Below are 19928 nucleotides of genomic sequence, written 5' to 3'. Positions count from 1 at the left end.
ATGTGGCTATAATTCTTTAACCAGATAACATTAAGGTTTTATTTAAGTACTGTATTGCCCATCACCAAGATTCCCATTCCTTTATTAAAATAGCAATGGGGGCTAAGACATTTTACTGCAAATGGGGCCCCCACTCCACCCATCCAGGAAAAGATATATAGTACCCAAAGCCAACCAATATATTTTGCCATATTAAGTAATAAATATATGTTAATAAAATAAAAAACTAGTAGTGTTCTGCCCTTTCATGTTGCCCCTATAGTACAGTATGTCTGAGTTAGTTGATGATTCTGGTGAAAATTTCTGAAAAACCTGAAATTTTCAAACTATTAAAAAAATATGTCCACACATTTGACTTTGGAAAATACAAGGAAAAGGTTCTATCAGGAATCTACCCAACTACTCAAAAAGCAATTGGAAAACAAATCCTGTTTTTAATCTTTTAAATATAAAATTAGACTTTATTTAGATTTTAGTGTTGGATTTGTCAGACAGTTGTGAACGGTGTTGCATAATTTTAAACGTATTCATTCACAGGTATTAGGTTTTGGCTGTTCTGTTCTGTTCTAAGATTCCTCACCCAAAGAACAGTTGTTGGAAAGACAGAAGCATATGAGCTGATTTTTCTGAAAGTTGCTTCATAATCAGAAATTTGCTTCAGAAATGTTACCTCTTGGAGCAAACTCAACTGCTGTATATTCTGTAATGTAAGAAGTTAGTTGTTTATATATACAGTATGAAACTGACTGAAAGACATATGTATGTTTGGCATCATTATCCCCTATTGTTATATGAATGAGTGGGAAAATGCAGAAGGAATTCCTGCCTCTCACTGGTGAGAAGTTTCGGGAGGATCACCATTCACCCCAGATCCAGAGTCTGCAGTTAAAAATGGGCAAGATGGTGGGTAGAGCACCCCAGGGCAAGCTCCATCCCTTTTGATGTATTAGTTCACACTTTGTTTTGTCCTGTATATTTTCATCTTGTTTGATGCTTTCATTTCTTTTCTTAAAGCTTTGTTTATTAGTACAGTACTGGCCTTGAGATCATGATAAATATTTTCTTTAGTTTATTTCTGTTAACAGCTCTAAGTGATGCCAGTTGATGGTTTAGTCTGTATTCTTCAGCCCTCTTACCTTTTGCTGCTGTCTTTGCCCCTCTTTTCTGGTCAGTTAGTAATAAAAGGATACATACAGAGAATAGAGCATAAAAATTGTTGAAGGGCAGAGAAAACAAAGAAGGATATGCAAAGGTAATTTATATCACTTGCCAATCTTTACACACACACACACTCCACTGCTAACACCACTGCCTGGATTCCTTTCCTTAGGAGGAGCTGTTTGAGATTTATGGTGTTCCTCCATAAGATATATATTTATATAAATAATCAAATGCATATTCCTCAGAGGAATATTTACAAGGAACAAGAAGCTGGTATTAGAATTAACTTGGAAAAACCAGAGTGATTGAGAACAGGGACGGAAATGAGGTTAGGATTCACATTGTCCCTAGGTTATATACTTTGTTAGCTGAAAGTAAGGAAGACTTTAAAGAACTCATTAAGGAAGTAAAAATTTAAATTTAAAAATTCAGGTTAATGTTAAATATTAAGAAGACAAAGGGAATGTCAGCTTGCCTTCTTAGTGAACCCACAGCTGATGGCAAAGAAATGAAGTTGGTACATAGTTTTGAATTTTTGGGCTGCAGAGTAGATAGAAATGGACAGCATACTGTAGAAGTAGAGAGGATATGAATGCTAGGAGAAAAGCAGTAACAGACAAGATAATAGGCTAAAGTCAGCATTAAAACAATGATCTTTCCAGTGGTAATTTATAACTGGGAAAGCTGGTCATTAAGAAACAATTAAAGAAAGAAAGTAAACACTTCTGAGTTATGGATTTATAGATGATTACTAAGAATACAAGAAGATTAAATAAAAGCTGATTTTCTGTTTTGGTGATGATTAGCAAGCAAAAACTCACACACTTTGGGCTCATTATATGAGCAGATGTTGGACTAAAAAAGATTAATGTGCTTGACAAGCTTGAGGGAAGTAGAAGATGGAAAATCCACTGGATAAAATAGATCAACAACATCTTGGAAGGTTGTTAGAACAACCTCAAATTATTGCCAGGAACTGGTCAAATAGTGATCCGGACTCAGTGGCACCTAAGTAACAATACACAGAGGTTGTGTATAAGATGTGGGGCCACACTATTAATAGCTAAACAATTTTCTAGTTTCCCATGAGATTTACATATATTTAGGCAAACTATTCCTTTTCAGGATAAGCAAAAGCAACATTATGCAAAGCATAGAAAAAAGCAAGAAATAGTAAGCAAAAACAAAGGCAGGAAATAAGAGAAAATAAAATATAATTAAAATCAAGTTTACACCAAGAACATTCATTATGCCTCTCCATACCTTTGTCTTGCAAACTATCTTCTTTCCACTCTGCCCATATACTGATTCATACATTATTTTTTGTTCTTTAAACTTCTTACCTTTTCATTTTTGAGGATCTCTTCAGCTCCATCCAGCCATGACTTTCCGGTCTTCCCCTTCTTCTCTACCTATCACTTTTCCTTCATGCATTTGTTTTGTAATTTAATCTTCATTCTTTTTGTCTGTATGACCAAACCACCCAACATACTTATTTCACGCAGGTCACTCTCTTTGGTATTTGGTCCACGTTCATTCTGCCCCCTTTCTGTTCTTGCTTTACCACACACAGTTCTTAAGTCTCTCACTCTCATGGCATTCAACTTTTATGTATTTTCTGAGATGCCCAACTTTCAATTCCAATTCATATAACAAAGTGGGCAGAAGTATTTTTGCCTCTGTTGACAAAAAATAATTCTTGAGAGATCACACACTACCCACTGACTTTCTAGCTGCATTGACATGTCATTTTTCCATCAGATTTCCAGGGTAATCAATGATGCCATAGACTGCAGGCACAAAGCCAGCTGTCTGTCTTTTTGTCAAATACATTTCCAGAACCAACTGTTTAAAACAGCTGGCTAAGCCATCCCTCTCCCTTTAGGACAAAAGGATGTCATCTTCCATTCTTAACATATGTTTAGGCATGTTCCGGTCACAACATATTCTTTAATTGTGGGGGAGGGGGGTTGAGAGGAACAAACTGTCCCTAAATCTTTTGTCTTTGTACTATGTGCTGCAGTAACCCAATGCAGCACAAGACAAGAAATCCTACATTTATCCCAGAGGTTGGATTCATACAACATGCTTGGATAAGATGTGGTTGGCTAATTTATGGTTCAGTGTGTTGCCTGAATGGAACTAAAATAGTGGGAGCCAGCATTTAATGGTTTAATGGTGAAGGTTCTGAACTAGGATGAGAGATCTATGTTCAAGTCTCTTCTCAGCCATGAAAGTTCCCTGAGGGAATCTGGGACAGTCCCTCCATCTTAGCCCATAAGCCAGTGTGGTGTAGTGCTGGACTAGGAGCAAGGAGACCCAGAGCAGCTTTGGACCAATCCTTTCCTCTCAGTCCAACTTATCTCCCTGAGGGGTTGATGTGGAAAAAAAATAAGAGGAGGGCTATTTTGAGTTCTTGGGAGAAATATATCAAACAACCAAATATATCTTTCCAGTCAGAGAGATAATTAACTGAACTGCAGATGTTTGAGGAAATCTTTATAAAAATTACTTTTTCCAAATATTTTTTTAAAAAATTAACTAAAAAATCAATTACGGAATACAGAATGTCCTTTCTTGGTGGAAGGCTTCCAGGTAGAGGCTGAACAAATGTCATCATAGATAATTTGAGGAGAGATAGCTTATCTTAGGAAGGAAATAAACGTAATACTCTCAAGTTGATGAGAAATGCTGAATTATTAAACTAAATTTAAATTGTACTTCAAAGTTTGAAAGTGATTAGAAGAAATAAAATGAAGTAAAATTAGAGCACAGTGATTTAATTTCCTGATAGCTTGCCAGGAGTTTTAGTTACCTTCAAGGGAGTCTATTTCTCTCTTTGGAATAATGTGCAGCCATGAAAGGAACGCTGAGCAAGGCATGCCCAGCTGTTCTCCTCCGTCTGATTGTCCTAGCAAGGGTGAGCCATGTCCTGCATCATAACTTATTTTCATAAGCAGAGTCAGTACAGTGAGAAGTACCTTGCAAAGCCAGATACATCATACGCAACATTTTTAAGGGTACAGAAGAAGTATTCAGAACTGTGGGGCAATCAAAAGCTGCAAGCTGATCTAACTGCTCACTGTTCTATGGCCTGCTTCAGAAATATTTTTTCTGCATTTGTCTGGATAAACAAGCATCTAGAACTGATTATATAAATTAAAATTTGAATAGATCAGCAGACGACAGACAACTCATTACTTATTTGTAAAACAAAGAATTCTAGGCTGATACTCACAATAATAATTTTACAAGTAAGGCAAAACTGTTATTACCAACTCTGCACAAAATGGTAGGCAAGATATTACAAAGACACAAAAGGTAGGGGAAAAGGAAGAAATGTAGAAATTGAAAAAGGTTGAATTGCCATTAAAGTCATGAAGTCTGTATGTTCAGTTTTAACATGGAAATAGATGCAGTTTGAGTAGGACCAGCTATATGGGTTGGATGCCACATTTAAACTTTTGAGGAAGTGTCACTTACACCAGTGTAAAATGGCTGCCATGATAAGTCTGCTGAATCATAAACATACACTGCAAAGACTGAAAAACAATTTGCCTATAATACCAAATTATTTTTTTGAGCCAACAGTTTTCTGCTGCAACTGAAAATCATTTCAGAGAAGGCAGCTTTCTAAAGCTAGAAGACAACTATCTTGCCCAAGATCCTGAATCTATGCCAGAGACTGAGACTTAAACTCACCCGTATCCTTTCTCTCCTTCAGGATCACCCAACCTCTCTCCCCTTCCCCTCCCCACTTCCCCAGACATGAACTCCAGTCACAAGGTGAGGAATTAAAACCAGTGCCAGAGAAAGTGAGATAGCCTTCCTCCCTCTGTCCCACTCTGTAAGTCTGCTGTTGGGGCCTGGAGTGAGTTGACTAAGCAGCAGGACTCCTTAGTTCATACTTTATCGTCTCCATTCCCTAGTTCATTCTTTATTGTCTCCTTTTACACCAAAGTCAATGGTTTATCCTCTCATTTTTATCCCAGTTGACTTGTTGCTTTTCTGCTTTTTGCTCACCTCTGCTGTTCATTTGTCTTTTTTCTGTATTATACCTGGCTTCATATTCTGCTACCATGCATTATTCACAGAGCAAGGAGTGGGCAGCAGATATGAACATGCCCAGATGCATCCTGCAGTCCCACCCACCTCAGGTCAGATCCAGTGTAATCAAAGCCATTGCATTTGTAATGTATTTAAAACCTGAAATTAGTATGCCTCTTTCACTTCTTGGCCTTTTGGCTAAAATCAAGTGTAATGTGTGTATGTATCCCTTTTTCTGAACAAGAAGCAGCCATTAATTGGGAGAGGTTTCATTCAAATGAAGTACTTATTTTTTTAAGAAAGAGATATGGTCAATCTTAAACAAGCTAGACTTATGTTAGTTATTTATTTATATCATTTACATCTTCTGCCTCATTAAAAAAAGTCACAGTTTAGTAATAATATTGTTAAGATAACTGACAAATTATCAGTCAAACACTTTATCAATCAATAAAACCTGTAAGAACAGCATAAGTAACATCACCCATCCCATTAGATATTAGTCTGGCCTGTCAGCAAGAAGGGAAGCACCTTCTATGATGGAGGATATGTCCCATTTGGGGCAGCATCATAGAGAAGGCCCAGGCTATGTGTTGAATGTACAGCTTCTAATGAGGCTTCCCCAACATCTAAGGATGTTAAACGAAGAGGTATTCCTTCAGATGCCTCAGACCCAAGCTGTTTAGGTTTTTGTAAGTCAACATCATTACCTTGAATTTGGCTTGGCATCCAATAGTTAACCAGTACAGCTCTTTCAGGATAGGGTTACATGATTCTTGACAACTGTCCCTGTCAGTATCACGGCAGCCACAACTGTATTTTTGATGTCATTTTTAAGGGCAGTCCTACATAAAACACACTGCTATGATACTAAAAAGTGATTACCAGTGCTTGACAGAGTATTTTTGTTCAGAATTAGCTACAGTGAGTACAACAGCAGAACTAGAACAAAGCTGACACATCTGGACTTCCAATGAGATATCTGGAACAAGAAATACCCCCAAATTATCTACCTGCTCATTCAGTGGCAAAGCAAGAATAGATTATCTATTCATTTCCCAAATTTGAGAAACTTCTACATACCAAGTCATTTGGTGATTGGGTGGTCTTAGAAATCAAATGAATAAAAAAAGATTGCCATCTTCTCAAGATTTAATCTAAGTTAAAGTCTGGCCTTCATCTAATTCATTATTTTTTCTAGACACTGATCCAGTTCCGTCATGGTTTTATGGAACTAAGGTGATACAGTAAAGAGAAATCAGACTGAGTGTCATCAGCATGCAAGTGGCATCTTGCCTCACATTCCCCAATATTCCTTCCCAACAGCTTTATATCAGTGTGAAACAAATGCATAGCCTAGTGAAAATCTGTAAGATCTCATGGCATAATTGCAAATAGGATCAAGCAGAAATGACATTTTAATAAACTCAGCCTACAAGGTTCATTCAGTAGCATAAAAAGCTACTAAGAAGTCTAGAATAATCAGTAGGAGTACATTTTCTTTATCTCTCATCTGACAAAGGCTGTTTTTCTGAACTTGGGGTTTAAGTTAGATTATATTTTAAAAGTGAGCATGCATGGAAATGTTGCTTACTGTAAATACAACAGAATGAAGTAGAATTATTTTTGGCTCAGTCCAAATTTGCTCCTTTATTTCTAAATTCTAGGAACCAGCCCAGAGCCCAAGAACTTCACTCAACCCATCCCTATCATCTGGCAACCTTAAATGTTCCAACTATTTCAATCTGAAATAACAAATGAAAATGTGGGAACTCCTATTCTGAGATTACTATAAAAGAATGGCTATTTTGATTATTGCAGCCTTGAGGATGAGGGATTGTTTCCCAAATCCCAATATTTTTTTTTGTCTGCATTTATATATAAACTGAATTTGGTCTATACAGTATATAGCTTGTTTCCCCCTACCCCACATCTAGGTCCTTTCTCAGGACTTCCTCCTGCTGCCGCTCTGTACAACAGGTTGAAGCTGGTCTCTCTCTCTGTCTCTCTCTCCTTCTGCTGTTAAGAGAGGCCTTGCCAAGTACTAGAGGACAGATACGAGACATATAGGGTGTATTCTGTAACACATCTGCTAAAGAGGGAAATGCTTAAATGCTTAAGCTGGAAATATCATAAAGAACTTTGCAATAGCATATTTAGATGTCATATATATGAAACAACAGTCAAAAACAGCTCAATCATTTTTATGATTGTACAGCTTCTCTAAACTTCTGTGAACACGAACAAATAACAAATTATCTTGTGAACATAAAGCTAATTTTGATCCCATCATTTTGAATTATGGAATAGTTTTCTATCTGCACTGAGCATTCTGAGTGTCTAACCCTTCTCCAAAGACAGGGTAAGGGAAAATGGGTGACAGAAGAGGCTATTAGTGCTCAGGAGGAAGTTTGTCTTATAGAAGGCCTCTGGTACTGGCTGTCAGAGAAGGGCATTGTTGAGGCTGCTAGGTGGTAATCAAAATCACATCTGATTCATCTTGAGATACTTTCAAGACTCATCAGAAACAAAACAGGTGGGAAGGCATATAAGAATAGACCTGACTACTAAGGAAAAAAAATATCCAGGGAAATTTCTGCCATTTCTCACTGGGTTACAGTAGTTTTTGACTCCAAATTGTATGGAAAGACCAAGAGATTTATTGCTGAATGAATCCCATCAATGAATTAATTGAGCTGTGATTTCCATGTTCAGACCCCAGTTGTAGAAATCCATCTGAACTGAGATGATTGGCAGTGTAACAGTCTGATCCAGCAAGCTGAATGGCAACAATATCATAGAATGGTCCATCGCTGCAAATCTGTAAAGGAATGTAAAGGAGAATCTCTAACTTCATATTGCCTTGGTCACTAAATTAGCAGAACATAGTCATGCCACCTTTTATCACATTTCTTCTGTGAGAACAGGGATGGGACAGTTTGGACAAACCTATTGGTAGGATCATCCAGAATTTTTTTTCTATATCTCCATCAAATCACAAAGTCAGCCCTTCAGGGCGGGGCCTGGCCAGGAAACAGACACTCAGGTTACTCAGATTATTACTCATTATTATAGATTATTACTGTTTAGAGACTATTCAGTCCTGAGAAAGAGGAAAGTGTGAGAAACTCAAAATAATCCCACTTTGATTTTGTAGGTATAAGATGGTGCAGAGAAACTCTGACAAGCTTTCAAGAGTGACGTCAGCCCTTCAGGGTAGGCCAGTCATGAAACAGGCATGGCAGCAATTCAAGGAATGTTCTTTATTGTTGGAGGATAGAATTAGAGAATCTTGAAAGCCTGTCAGAGTTTCTGTCTGTCCCACCTTATATGAAATAGAATCAAGGTAGGGCTACTTTGAGTTTCTTTCTCACGCTTTCCAGGAGTCAGCTGCTTTTTCTCCTCCTTTAATGGTTCATCCATTCCTTTACCAAGGTCATCTCTACATTCCTGTGTGCATAGTTATGTCCCAGTGATTAGTGGCTATAAGTAACTGACACAACAGTTTACTGCCATTCCTGATTACAGAAGCTTGCCTTAACAGTTTTACATGCCAATTCAAATTAGAACAGGGATTTTTTTAAAAAGTCACATACAGCTACGAAGGCAAAGAGAACTACGATAATCATGACAAGACTGGTTTCTTGGCCATCAGAATAGCCCAATATTTAATGTTTGGTTATGGACATTTTAGAACAAAGGAAACTAGTCTTAAGAAGAAGAAAAACCCAATTTTTAAAACTCCTGTGTATTTCTTATTGCCTCATTCATATTAAAATGTTGTGTATGCCTGGTTTCTGTTATTAATTAGGAAGTGGGTAGAATGCCTGCCCCATTGATATGGAGCCTGAAGAAATAAAGGGAAAGAGGGGAAAATTAATTTCCCCTTAGTGGTGCATGCATTTTATTAAAATTAGATTCCCTATGTTAATCACATTTTGGATGTGAATAGGGCACATCTGTGAAAAAAAATATGTATGCCATACCACATGACCTGTTGCAAATGCTCATTTTGTGTAAATACCCTGATTCAAATGCTGATTAAGATAACAATTTGTGTGTTTTGTGGGGGGAAAAAGGAGCTGCAATTCATGTGTTAGGTAAGTGAATGTCAGAAAAAATATAAATTACGTAGGATGCCTTTGTCCTATTCAGAAATGTGGAAACTTGTGAGAGACATTCTGTCTTATTTTAACCCCAGCTATGAGAGGAGGATGGGAAGTGGAGCAAGTGTTTGACAGTTGACAATGTCCATCACGCTGTTTAGTGATGATGCCTGGGGGGTAAAAATAGAGAGAGTGACCTCATGGCTTTGAGCAGCAATGCAGAAGAGACAAAAGAGAGGCTTTAAAAGGCCAGCCGAGTTGCAGTCAAAGGACTTGGACTCTTTTAAGGTTTTGATTCTGCTCCAGAAGGGAGCTGCTCTACTCCTTCCGTTCTCTTTATGGAGAACTGGGAGTTAAAAACAGTACGTGACATGCCCTGCTCTCCAGGACTGGATGCTGCTGTCAAGCCCTTGGACCAACCATATGCAGGTACCAACTGCCTTTGTGCCTTGAACCTAGCAAGGCTTTTCCCAGGAAGGGGTTCCCTTTCCATCAGCCTGTATTCTTTCCATAAGGGGGTATGCTTGGGGAAGGAAACTGACTTGGGAAAGAAAACTTTTTTTTTAGATTTTAAATAGTAGAAAGTGGGATGAAGAGAGCCAACAGTGGGTTGGAAGCTGCTTTGAACCAACGTATTGTGCAGCCCCTAGTTTCTTCTAAGAGGTCAAGAATTTATCATGACAATAAATATTAAAACTATTTCCACCAGTTTATGTTTATACTGTTTTCAGACGGCTGCTCTGGGAAAATAATACTGAACTTTCTGAATTCTGATCTTATGTAATAGAAAAGGTTAGTTTTCCTGGAAATTTTATACCATTCTCCTCTCCATCCTACCTCCTGCTTTCCATGATGATAATGGCTGTTATTATTATTAGCACTTGATTATAAATAAAAGATAAAGCAAGGCAGCCTTTCAGTCTTCATTTCTTTGACTTCTTAAGAGGAAGCACAGTAGTGACTAATGCAAAGGCTTACCAGTGATTTACAGCATCTGCTAGAGTCCTCCAACCTCTGCTGTGCCACTACAACAGTGCCAGGGAGAGGTTTTGCATCATCTCAGCAATGGCTGGGTGACATTAGAAGATGCTATAAACGGGGAAATGGCCAGAGTTAATTTATTGTGGGTTGCAACCTGAGTCAGATGAAATTACGTTGAGAGCTCTTTTGTGTCAGAACCTTTCTGACCAAAACATTCTAGGTTGTAAGATGTACCTCTTGTTTATTGTCAATACATAGTAAGCTCTATCCTGAGCTTGCAGTCAAAGTCAGGGCAATTTAAACAATAAGTGTTACAATGCAGAAAGCACAGCTCACTTGAAACTTCCATAGTATTGCACTTATATATTGGTGAGGGTGAATCTAATTTTTATTTGATAAGAGTATCTTAATTACTCCTATCAAATAAAAATTGGATCCTTATTTAGGCATGTGGAGTTTGATTGGTACTTTTACCACCTCTGTTCCTATGGATTATTGTGTCAATCTCCTTGACCCTCAGTCTGCTTAAGAGTGGAACTGATAACATTCCAGTATCAACATTTATCTAAAGCAGTGGAGAAGCCAAGAATGTGGGGCAGACCCTTCAAATCTTAGTAAACCCCTAAAGATTTCTGAGCTGAGGGCCTGCAATTTTGATGGCTTGAATTGGAATACATTTAATTTAATTTAATTTAATTTAATTTAATTTAATTTAATTTAATTTAATTTAATTTAATTTAATTTAATTTAATTTAAGGGCCAAGTAGAGAACCTGTAAAAGCTCTTCTGTTTTCAACCCAAACCTACTTACTTACTCTACATAAATTACCCTTTTTCTTGAGAAAAAGTAAAAATACAGGAGCTGCCTTTTCCCCCAAGGGCATTTTCATAAGTGACACTAAAAAGCTTGTTTCTACCTTTTTATGACATTTAAGAAAACTGCCCATGTAGGAGATAAGTTTCACATTAAAAAAAAACCAACAACTTGAAACCAAATTAATTCTAATGTATGAAAAAAAATTCATTTAAGATCTTGATGCATTGACTGAAGCCAAGAAAAACCCATTGAGATATTATTTCTTGCTATTATTTTAAATTAATTCTAATAGTTTGCAGATTCTACAGAGTTGATTGACTTGATAGAAACTGGCAAAGGTTCTTCTCTTCTTTAAAGGGATGACCCCAAGTGGCTCTTACCTCCACTTTTTCTGCCCTTAGATTTATTACTGATTTATTAAATTTGCATAACCACTCGTCTCACAAGTGTGACTCTGGGCAGCTCACAACAATTAAAACAACAGCAGAAACAGTAAAAGTATAAATAAACACACTGGTATTCAACTATCCTAAAATCATGATTAAAAATTCAATAAAACATAAAACATAGTCACAGTGAGCCAGTGAATATAAGCCGTGCACCCATTTGATATAGCCATTGCCAAGGCTCTCCACTCCTGCCAGACCCCCAGGCACGATGGCACAGCCAAGTCTTCAGGCCCTTCTTAAAGGCTAGAAGGGTAGGCACCAGTCTAAGTTCCAGGGGAACAGGGGGGCACCATGGCAGAAAAGGCTCTCCTCCTGGGTCCTGCAGATAGCATTCCTTTGTGGATGGGACTTGCAGCATGCCCTTCCTGCCAGATCTGAAGGGGCGGGTAGATGTGATTGGGAAGATGCAGTCCCTCAAATAACCCGGCCCCATGTCATGTAGGGTGTTATAGGTCATTACCAGCACCTTGAATGGCACCTGGAAGCACACTGGTAGCCAATGCAGTTCACACAGCAGATATGTGACATGTGTTGCTTGAGGAACACACATAACTGTCTGAGTGGCCGCATTTTGCACCAGCTGCAACTTCTGAATGCTCTTCAAGGGCAGCCCCATGTAGATCACATAAGTCTCTGATGTTGTCTGCTGATTCTCTCCAGGTGTGCTGCGGACAGTGAGTGACAGAACAATGGAGGAATAAGGGGGCAGAGACCTGGAATTGTGGGCAAGACTGCATTTTAAGTTTTGAATGTTCTATCCTTATACTGAAAATACAACAATGCAACAACAGTTAGCAAAGAGAAAGCATAACAGTGCAGCCAGGAGCTAACTGGCTCCTGGCGTATACATTTAATAAATAAATAAATAAATAACTGAGCTAAATCTTTCTTTTTAATGAACAGTATTAGGGCTCTATTCCCTCTTGTAGGTTTCTTCCCCTGCTGGTGTAAACTGGTCTCTCTCACTTGATGGAGCTTGATATTATAAACTCTAATAATTTCTGCGCATATAAAATAGGTATCAGGAATTTACTACCTTGAGTTTTGTTGGTGCCAGGTCCAAGCTACAGTGTGTCGCTCAATCAAGAAGGCTCTCAGCAATTTATTGCAAATGATTTTTTTTCTGCCAAATTACTGTGACATTCTTACATTCCTTTGTGATGCAGCCTTGACGATTGCTCATATGTGAGCCAGGAACATTCTTTGCATCAGTAAGGGCCGTTGTGTCTTACAGAGGCTACAAAATGGTGCTTCCAAGTAGATTTCTTTACAGAGCCCTGACTGTGCTTTTTTTGTTTTGTTTTGTCCTTGCAGAGCTTAATCGTGGTGAGACCATGCAAGAAAAAAATGTGAAGGAAGCCAAAACCAAATGCAGAACCATTGCATCCCTGTTGACAGATGCCCCCAACCCCCATTCTAAGGGAGTTCTGATGTTTAAAAAGCGCAGGCAGAGAGCTAAGAAATATACCCTAGTCAGTTTTGGAAGTGTAGAAGAAGACCGCTGTTATGATGAAGAGGATGGTGTCTTCCCAACCAGTGAGTCAGAGTTTGATGAAGAAGGCTTCTCTGATGCTCGAAGCTTAACTAACCACTCAGATGGAGGCAATGCCTACCTTGACATTGAGAAGCCCAAGGGTCATCCTGCACATGAGCAGGCCCACCTACAGCAAGGTCTCACTGAAGTCTCAGGTAGAGGAGCACAATTATTTGAGCAGCAGAGGCAGAAGACTGGGAAGCAGATGTTGGAAAATATGTCTGCACAGAAATCAGAGGCAGAGCCCCCAAGTTCAACAATTCAGCCTACACATAGCATAACTGGTATTGAAGCACCAATGCCATGGAAGGCAGAAAAGACTCCCCTAAGCGTCCATTTAGAATCTGCACAAGTTTCTAGTCAACTGCCACCACCTAATCCTGCTCAGCTCCAGTCTCCTTCTGTTATCTTTGGAGGGGGAGCCCAGATCTCTTCAAATACCTCAGGCATCTTCAACAGGTCTGCTCGGCCTTTCACTCCTGGTTTTTCTGGGCAACGTCCTATGACATCATCTGTTGTGTTTAGACCCTTAGTGCTAAGAAAAGGTAGTGAGAGGGTCGGCGAACAGAGAATGGCTGCCCCTCCTGTTTCCCTTGTTTCTCCAGGTATGGTGCTTCCTCCCCCACCATCATCAGTGCAACCTAATGACACAACAAGCACATCTGTGTCTCTGTATATTCCACCTACACCATCATCAGTCCAGACAACAGCAGATGGAAAATCAGCAGCAGCGAAATCACTTTCCAAAGCAGGTAGAACCTCCACTGCTTCCATATTCCTCTCAACCTCTTCTAGACCAGCTGCAGATGCAGTCACTGCTACATCTCCCCTATTATCATCTTCACAAACCCAGGATACTACATCTTCTACTTTATATGTTAGTCCAGTTCCACAGCCACTCAATCAGCCACCCATCCAGCCATTCACCAGTAATATCTCTGCTATTCCACGGCCTGCTTCTGAGCCTTTGGCCTCCAGGGAGCAGAGGGTTGCAGTTCCAGCTCCCAGAACAGGTATCTTGCAGGAGGCCCGCCGCCGAAGCAGTAAGAAGCCCATGTTCAAATCTGTAGAGGAGAAGAAAAAGAATTCTCCAAATCCAGAGTTATTATCTCTTGTGCAGAATCTGGATGAAAAACCCAAAGGGGACCATCAAGGGGCAGGATTTGAGTCAGGACCTGAAGAAGATGTTCTTAGTCTGGGAGCAGAAGCCTGCAACTTTATGCAGTTCCCAGGCCGGAAGTTCAAGACCCCGCCTCCAGTAGCTCCTAAGCCTCAACAGTCAAATGCCCCTAATGGAATGGTGAATGGATCTTCTCGTGCACATGACCTATCTCATTTGAAGGGGAAAGGGGCAGAGCTTTTTGCTAAGCGACAGAGCCGAATGGATAAGTTTGTGGTGGAGGCTGCACCAACATCAAAGCCAAGAACTCCATCTCCTGCACCTTCTCTTCCCTCTTCCTGGAAGTATTCACCAAATATTCGTGCCCCACCTCCCATAGCTTACAACCCATTGCACTCCCCATTTTACCCATTGGCAGCCAGCAAATCTCAGGCCACCAAGACAGAGAGCAAAGTGAAAAAAGCACCAACTCACAAAAAAACAGGGATCAAGGTCATTGACTTCCTCAGACATCAACCATACCAACTAAATTCTGCCATGTTCTGTTTTGGGGAGACTCCAAACGCTGGAGTCCAGGCCCCTACAAGTCCAACAGTTCAACAGTCCAGCTTGTCTTTCACACCGGCCAAACAAGCCCCTGTGAAAACAACCAGGACCTATGAAATTCGTCGTTTTTCCACCCCTGTCCCAATGCCAACTTCAGGTGGTGTGGCTCCTACTGTGTTAGCTCCTCGTTCTGCTACAACATTGGATGAACCAGTCTGGAGATCAGAAGTGACCTCTACTTCTGCACCTGCCTCCCCTGGGCCATATCAGGGAGTTCCCCTCCAATATCAAAGTTCTCCTGAACTCAGTGAGCCATATAGAGGGGCTTCCTCAAGCCGACCCACATCATCCCTCAGTTTCCAGGTAGCTAGACCCAGATTTTCAGCAGCCCAAACTGGAATGCAGGCACATATTTGGAGACCAGGTTCTGGTCACCAATGAAAGAAAAATTGATTTTTTACAGTCATTCTAACATCTTCAATTTTCTAAGTGAGATTAGTTTCAGCTCACTGCTAAATGTCCACTAGATTGCAAACTTAGGTTTGTTTCTGTGCAGTGTGCAAAATGGCCATAGGCACAAGCCAGGTGTTTAAGCTAAATATTTGTCTTCATGGTTCCCCTCCTTCTGTTTAAATTGAATTCCTATAAATCAGATCAGTGAAGCCAAACTGGAGACAGTCTTTCTTCCTAAATCCCTGATCCCTCAGTTTTTTGGATCTGCAATTCTTCAAGAGGATTCAACAGTTTGTTTGGAGCAGGAAAAGAAGTAGTGAAGCTAGACAGCTTTTTCATTTGCATGGCAGAGTAAGGCCAATAATTCAGATTCATCCGAAGCAATATGAATCAGTCCAACCGTTATAAATACATTTTCTCTTTGGAGAACTGACAGCCTGCCTCCCTCTAAAGCCGAAGTTAGGGAAAGAAATAAAATTGCCAATAGTGGGGGGTTTTTTGCATTTGCAGGGAAGCATTGGTAGACATTCATTCCCTCATTGTCCCCTTATTTTGCCCTCACATAAGTATTCTGAAACAAACGGGACTTCTGCCTGCCTTGCAATTTGTATATATATATGTGGGTACCTTCGAGTCATGTTGACTCCTGGCGGCTGCCTGGACAAGTCCCTGCAGTTTCCTTGGCAAGGTTTCTTGGAAGGGGTTGCCCTTGCCTGCTTCCTAGGGCTGGCCCAAGGGCACCCAGCTGGCCTTGGGCCTAAGGCGGCACTAGAACTCAAGCCAGTGCCTGCTTCATCATTCTGTCACCCACATTTGTGGCTAAGATGTGGGGCTGAGACCCAGATTCAAGGGTTCCACTTAGCTCTGGACCTCCCTGGGCCAGTCATCATTTCTCAGCTTCCTCAAAGAGCAATGAAATAAGGGCAAGGCTCCGCCTGCTTCATCATGAACTTGTAGAGGAAGGGAAGGCTAAAAATGCATGCATGCATGCATAAATAAAACCAAAAATCTGAACGCCACTGGCTCACACAAATGTACCTGCAACCTCAACCTGTAATTACATGGGAGAGGAACCACAAATTCTTTTTTTTTAACTAGACTAAATACTTTGTATGACTTTTAGGGCCAGGAAGGAAGACCGTGGAAAAGATGGAAATGGAAGTGGCATAGAAATGCCATCTAGCTTAAACAGCTGTCATTTAAATGCAGCCAGAAGACCTTAGTCCCCATATGTTCCTATGACTTGTTTGTCCCAATTGCAAGAAAGATATAAATGTAGAGAGAGTTAACCAACTGCCTCTTTTTTCGGCAGTTATTTTCCATAAATCAGAAACAGCATCTTCCAAGAAAGAGAGTAGAGGCTGAAAGAATCTCCAGAGGAGCAAAACATGAAGTGTTGACTACTGAATTTGCTAATATAAAGGATAGCGTTCACCTCTTATTAGGAGAGAGCAAGTAGAAGGAGGGAGGAAAGGGAAGTAGGAGCAAGTGTGTGAAAATTCATGAGGCAGGATTTGTGTTTGTACCTAAGATGATTGATTTAATCACTAAGCCAATAGTGGAAATCATCAGCAAAAGTCCTTTTATAGGCTCTTGTAATTTAATTAAAGATAGCAAGTGAGGAGAAGTTATTTTATAGCCACTTGAAACCTCTAAAAGTGCTGGGGGTCCTAGAAGCAAGAGGATATTAATCCCAGTGTTATGTTGCTTCCACTCAGAGTGACCTGAAGTTTTGGGGTGGGGGTTGTGCTAGGAGTGCAGCGTGCAGGGGAAAGTATTAAAAATACCATCTTACCCTGGCCTACCCTACCAACACTTTGACAGCTGATGTTTAACTTTGCCACACTCAGATGTAGGTCCTTGATAATTCAGTGTTCAAATATCCAACATTCAGTCCAATTTTAAATTAGCCAATTTACAGAAAATTTGCATGTACTAAAGTCAAAGGATTGGAGTGTGCAAATAGTATATTTTGTCTAGGAGGTCAGGATCTTTCCTAAGCCGCATGGTTTGACATAAGCCTAAACTGCAGTTCTTGAATTGGCTGAATGAATACTCTGGACAGAATTATTTATATTATTTTGGCAGTTCATGCTGCATATGTATGGGAAACGAATTACAGTGTAACCTAGTTTATCTGTACCTTCATTCAATGGATTTCAAATTTTAGATATAATAGGTAAAATTTTGATTCAAACTCTACCCCCCTTACCCAAAACCTGATTTGCCTAAAGTAGTCTTGCAAAGGACAATTGTTGCAATGTATGCCATTAGTGTAATCACATAAGCAACATTTTTATGTATTTTGCATCAATGTATATGTTTGCATAATAACACAAATCATGATGTAAAAATTTCAGTTACTTAATTCTGCAAACAATGTACATTGGTGCAAATGACATGAATTTGGATTTAAGGGACATTTAGATTTAATGGACTACATCTGTGGCAGCCTGTTGAATCAAGGTTTTGCTTTATAGCTTTGTTTATGCAACATACTAAACTGGAAAACTTACTATTTGAGCAAGCTGTCATGTAACCTCTTCGGTCACAGCCTTTTAGCCTTACCATGCTGTCCGTTTGGGTTTCCTACTGGTACTTATAACAAACATGGCTACCAGTCCTAATTTCTGAGAATCCAGAACAGCATCCATTTCAGGTTCCAATGACACAGAGAGCTGGAATAAAGAGCCATAGGCAATGGGAGATAATTAGGAAGCGTTTTAGCTTAACCTATCATGCAAGGACACAGGACCTGAAGAAGGCTGAAGAAGTGGCAGTTTAGGAAAACCTAATGCAACTGCAAAATCTCTTCAGGATGCTTTAAGCAAGAATCCTTGATGATGAGGCTCCAAAAAACCTTCCAGCTTTATTACGCTCCTTTAATACCATATTATCTTTTCAACAGCAGAGGAAGGTTCTGGAAGGATTTTAAATAGGGTGGATGGTGGGATGAATTCCAAAAGAAATAGCAAATAGATTAACCAAGAAAACTGTACCTTTCAAGACTGAGACAAATGGAGATTAAGTGGAAGAGGCTTTCAGATCCAATTTTTATAACCAAGTCAAAATAAACAAGTCAAAATTTTGTCATCCAAGGTCGAAAAGTGTTGCTAGGATTCAGCCCATTGCAACTTTTCAGATCTCATGGAATGAAGTGTGACTGTTCAGACTGTACATGCCTCTCAGAACAGCTTGTCTGTGGTGGTCTCTGGAACCTTTCAGAACTGCTCAGAAATAACAGATTTCCAGCTGCCGCTCCAAAGGGCCACTTGCAGACGGTCTGTGCATGACTGAAGCACATGGGCTGTGCAGGCAGTTGCACTGAGAACTCTTGTAAAAAAAACTTCTTACAGGCAGGAAATGCATGTCGTATTAGGAAAGTGAAGGAGCCCACTATGGAAATATAGGAGGTGAGCTAGCCCATGCCTCCCTGCCTATTGAATTTTTTGTAACTGGACAATAGATGTGACGTTGTGGTGGGAAAGACCACCACCAAGATGCACCAGCGTAAAAGCAGGCTGCAGCTAAGCCTCTGGGAAAGGGACAGTCCTAGCTCTTCCAATCTCTGATGGAGAAAGACTCAAAAGTGAAATCTTGATCTGGAATGCAGAAAGACACTTTGGATGAACCTTCATCTTTCTGATCATCACATTGGCCCCCTCTGCAACAAACCCAAGAGAAACCTGTGCCAGAGCACTGTTTGTGACCCACAATGATGCTTCTCCTGCTTTTTCTGAAGATTGACCATTTCATGCTGAAGAAAGGAACCTGCCAGCTGTAAGCCTCTCCCCCAGCCATGCAAGGCTGTACTTCTGAAGCAATAATAGAACTCACACTGTTATTCTAGAAGTATGTTTTTTTTTCTTTCATTTGAAGCTGAATGTCACTTTCCAGATGCTTGTGCTGAGGAATAAATTTCTGACATGCACTTTAATTCTTGTCTACATTTGCCTTTTTCACTGTCAGGTTCCTATTGTGCTAGAAATAAAATGACTCCGATTGAACAGAGCCTTCAAGGATAAGTTCATCTCACTTGCTAAACTGCCAGTCTAACTTGTGCCTTTCTTGCATCTCTTTTCCATTTTGTCCTCCTAGTTCAGAACTAACCACCAAGTTTGCATCTAACTTTATAATTGCACAGAGCACTGGGTTCTTTGTTATAAGATCTATAATTTGGAGTACCACTCCAGTATTGGTATTGGAAGAAGGCTTGAGGAGCTATCTTATTTTACAAAATCATACATGGAAAATGACAGTGATCTTTTGATGCTGCCTTCTTCCAATTTGTGGCTCTTCAAGCCCACTATGAATCAAAGGAAGATCCTTAAGCTCTCAATGGTAATCCAAGTCCTAGATGAAGTGTGTCGATGTTGGGGAAGGGGAGGTAGGAACAAGGCTCATCTCATGAGTCTATGTCCTCCTGAACCTCAACCTGTCAGGTGACTTGCAATTTAAGCACTGCTGCTCTAAGGGACTGACATCTAAAACATATTCAATTGTGCCAAGAAAAAAATGGAAATAATTATAGACTGTTATTTGAGCCACGCAGCCTCAGTGACAGTACACTATCAGATGTGAACCACTGTGTGTTATGGGAGCTGAGCCTTCCAGATAAAAATCAAGAATAGCCCAAGATTTACAGTAGTTAGCTCTGAGGTTCAAAAGGTATAAATCTAATGCACATCTTGTATTAAATATGATATCAATTATT

The 19928-nt window shown here is 39.8% G+C and overlaps 1 protein-coding gene across 2 annotated transcripts in view; it reads left to right on the top strand.

Annotated features, from left to right (window-relative positions):
* The window catches only part of SYNPO2L (synaptopodin 2 like), a 49904-nt gene extending 30753 nt beyond the window's left edge, over positions 1-19151 (top strand). For both annotated transcript variants that reach the window (XM_088128449.1, XM_088128454.1), the window contains one exon: positions 12876-19151. In XM_088128449.1, coding sequence (XP_087984575.1) covers positions 12876-15202 — 2327 coding nt within the window. In that variant the 3' untranslated portion in view covers positions 15203-19151. The remainder of the gene's footprint in view (positions 1-12875) is intronic.
* Positions 19152-19928: the final 777 nt, after the last annotated feature.

The sequence above is a fragment of the Python bivittatus genome, unplaced genomic scaffold (genome assembly GCF_059951505.1).
Source record: "Python bivittatus isolate LINGU-HERP-01145 unplaced genomic scaffold, Pbiv_v1 ctg000050_np1212, whole genome shotgun sequence".
Lineage (NCBI taxonomy): Eukaryota > Metazoa > Chordata > Lepidosauria > Squamata > Pythonidae > Python > Python bivittatus.
This window is presented reverse-complemented; position numbering and strand designations above follow the sequence as displayed.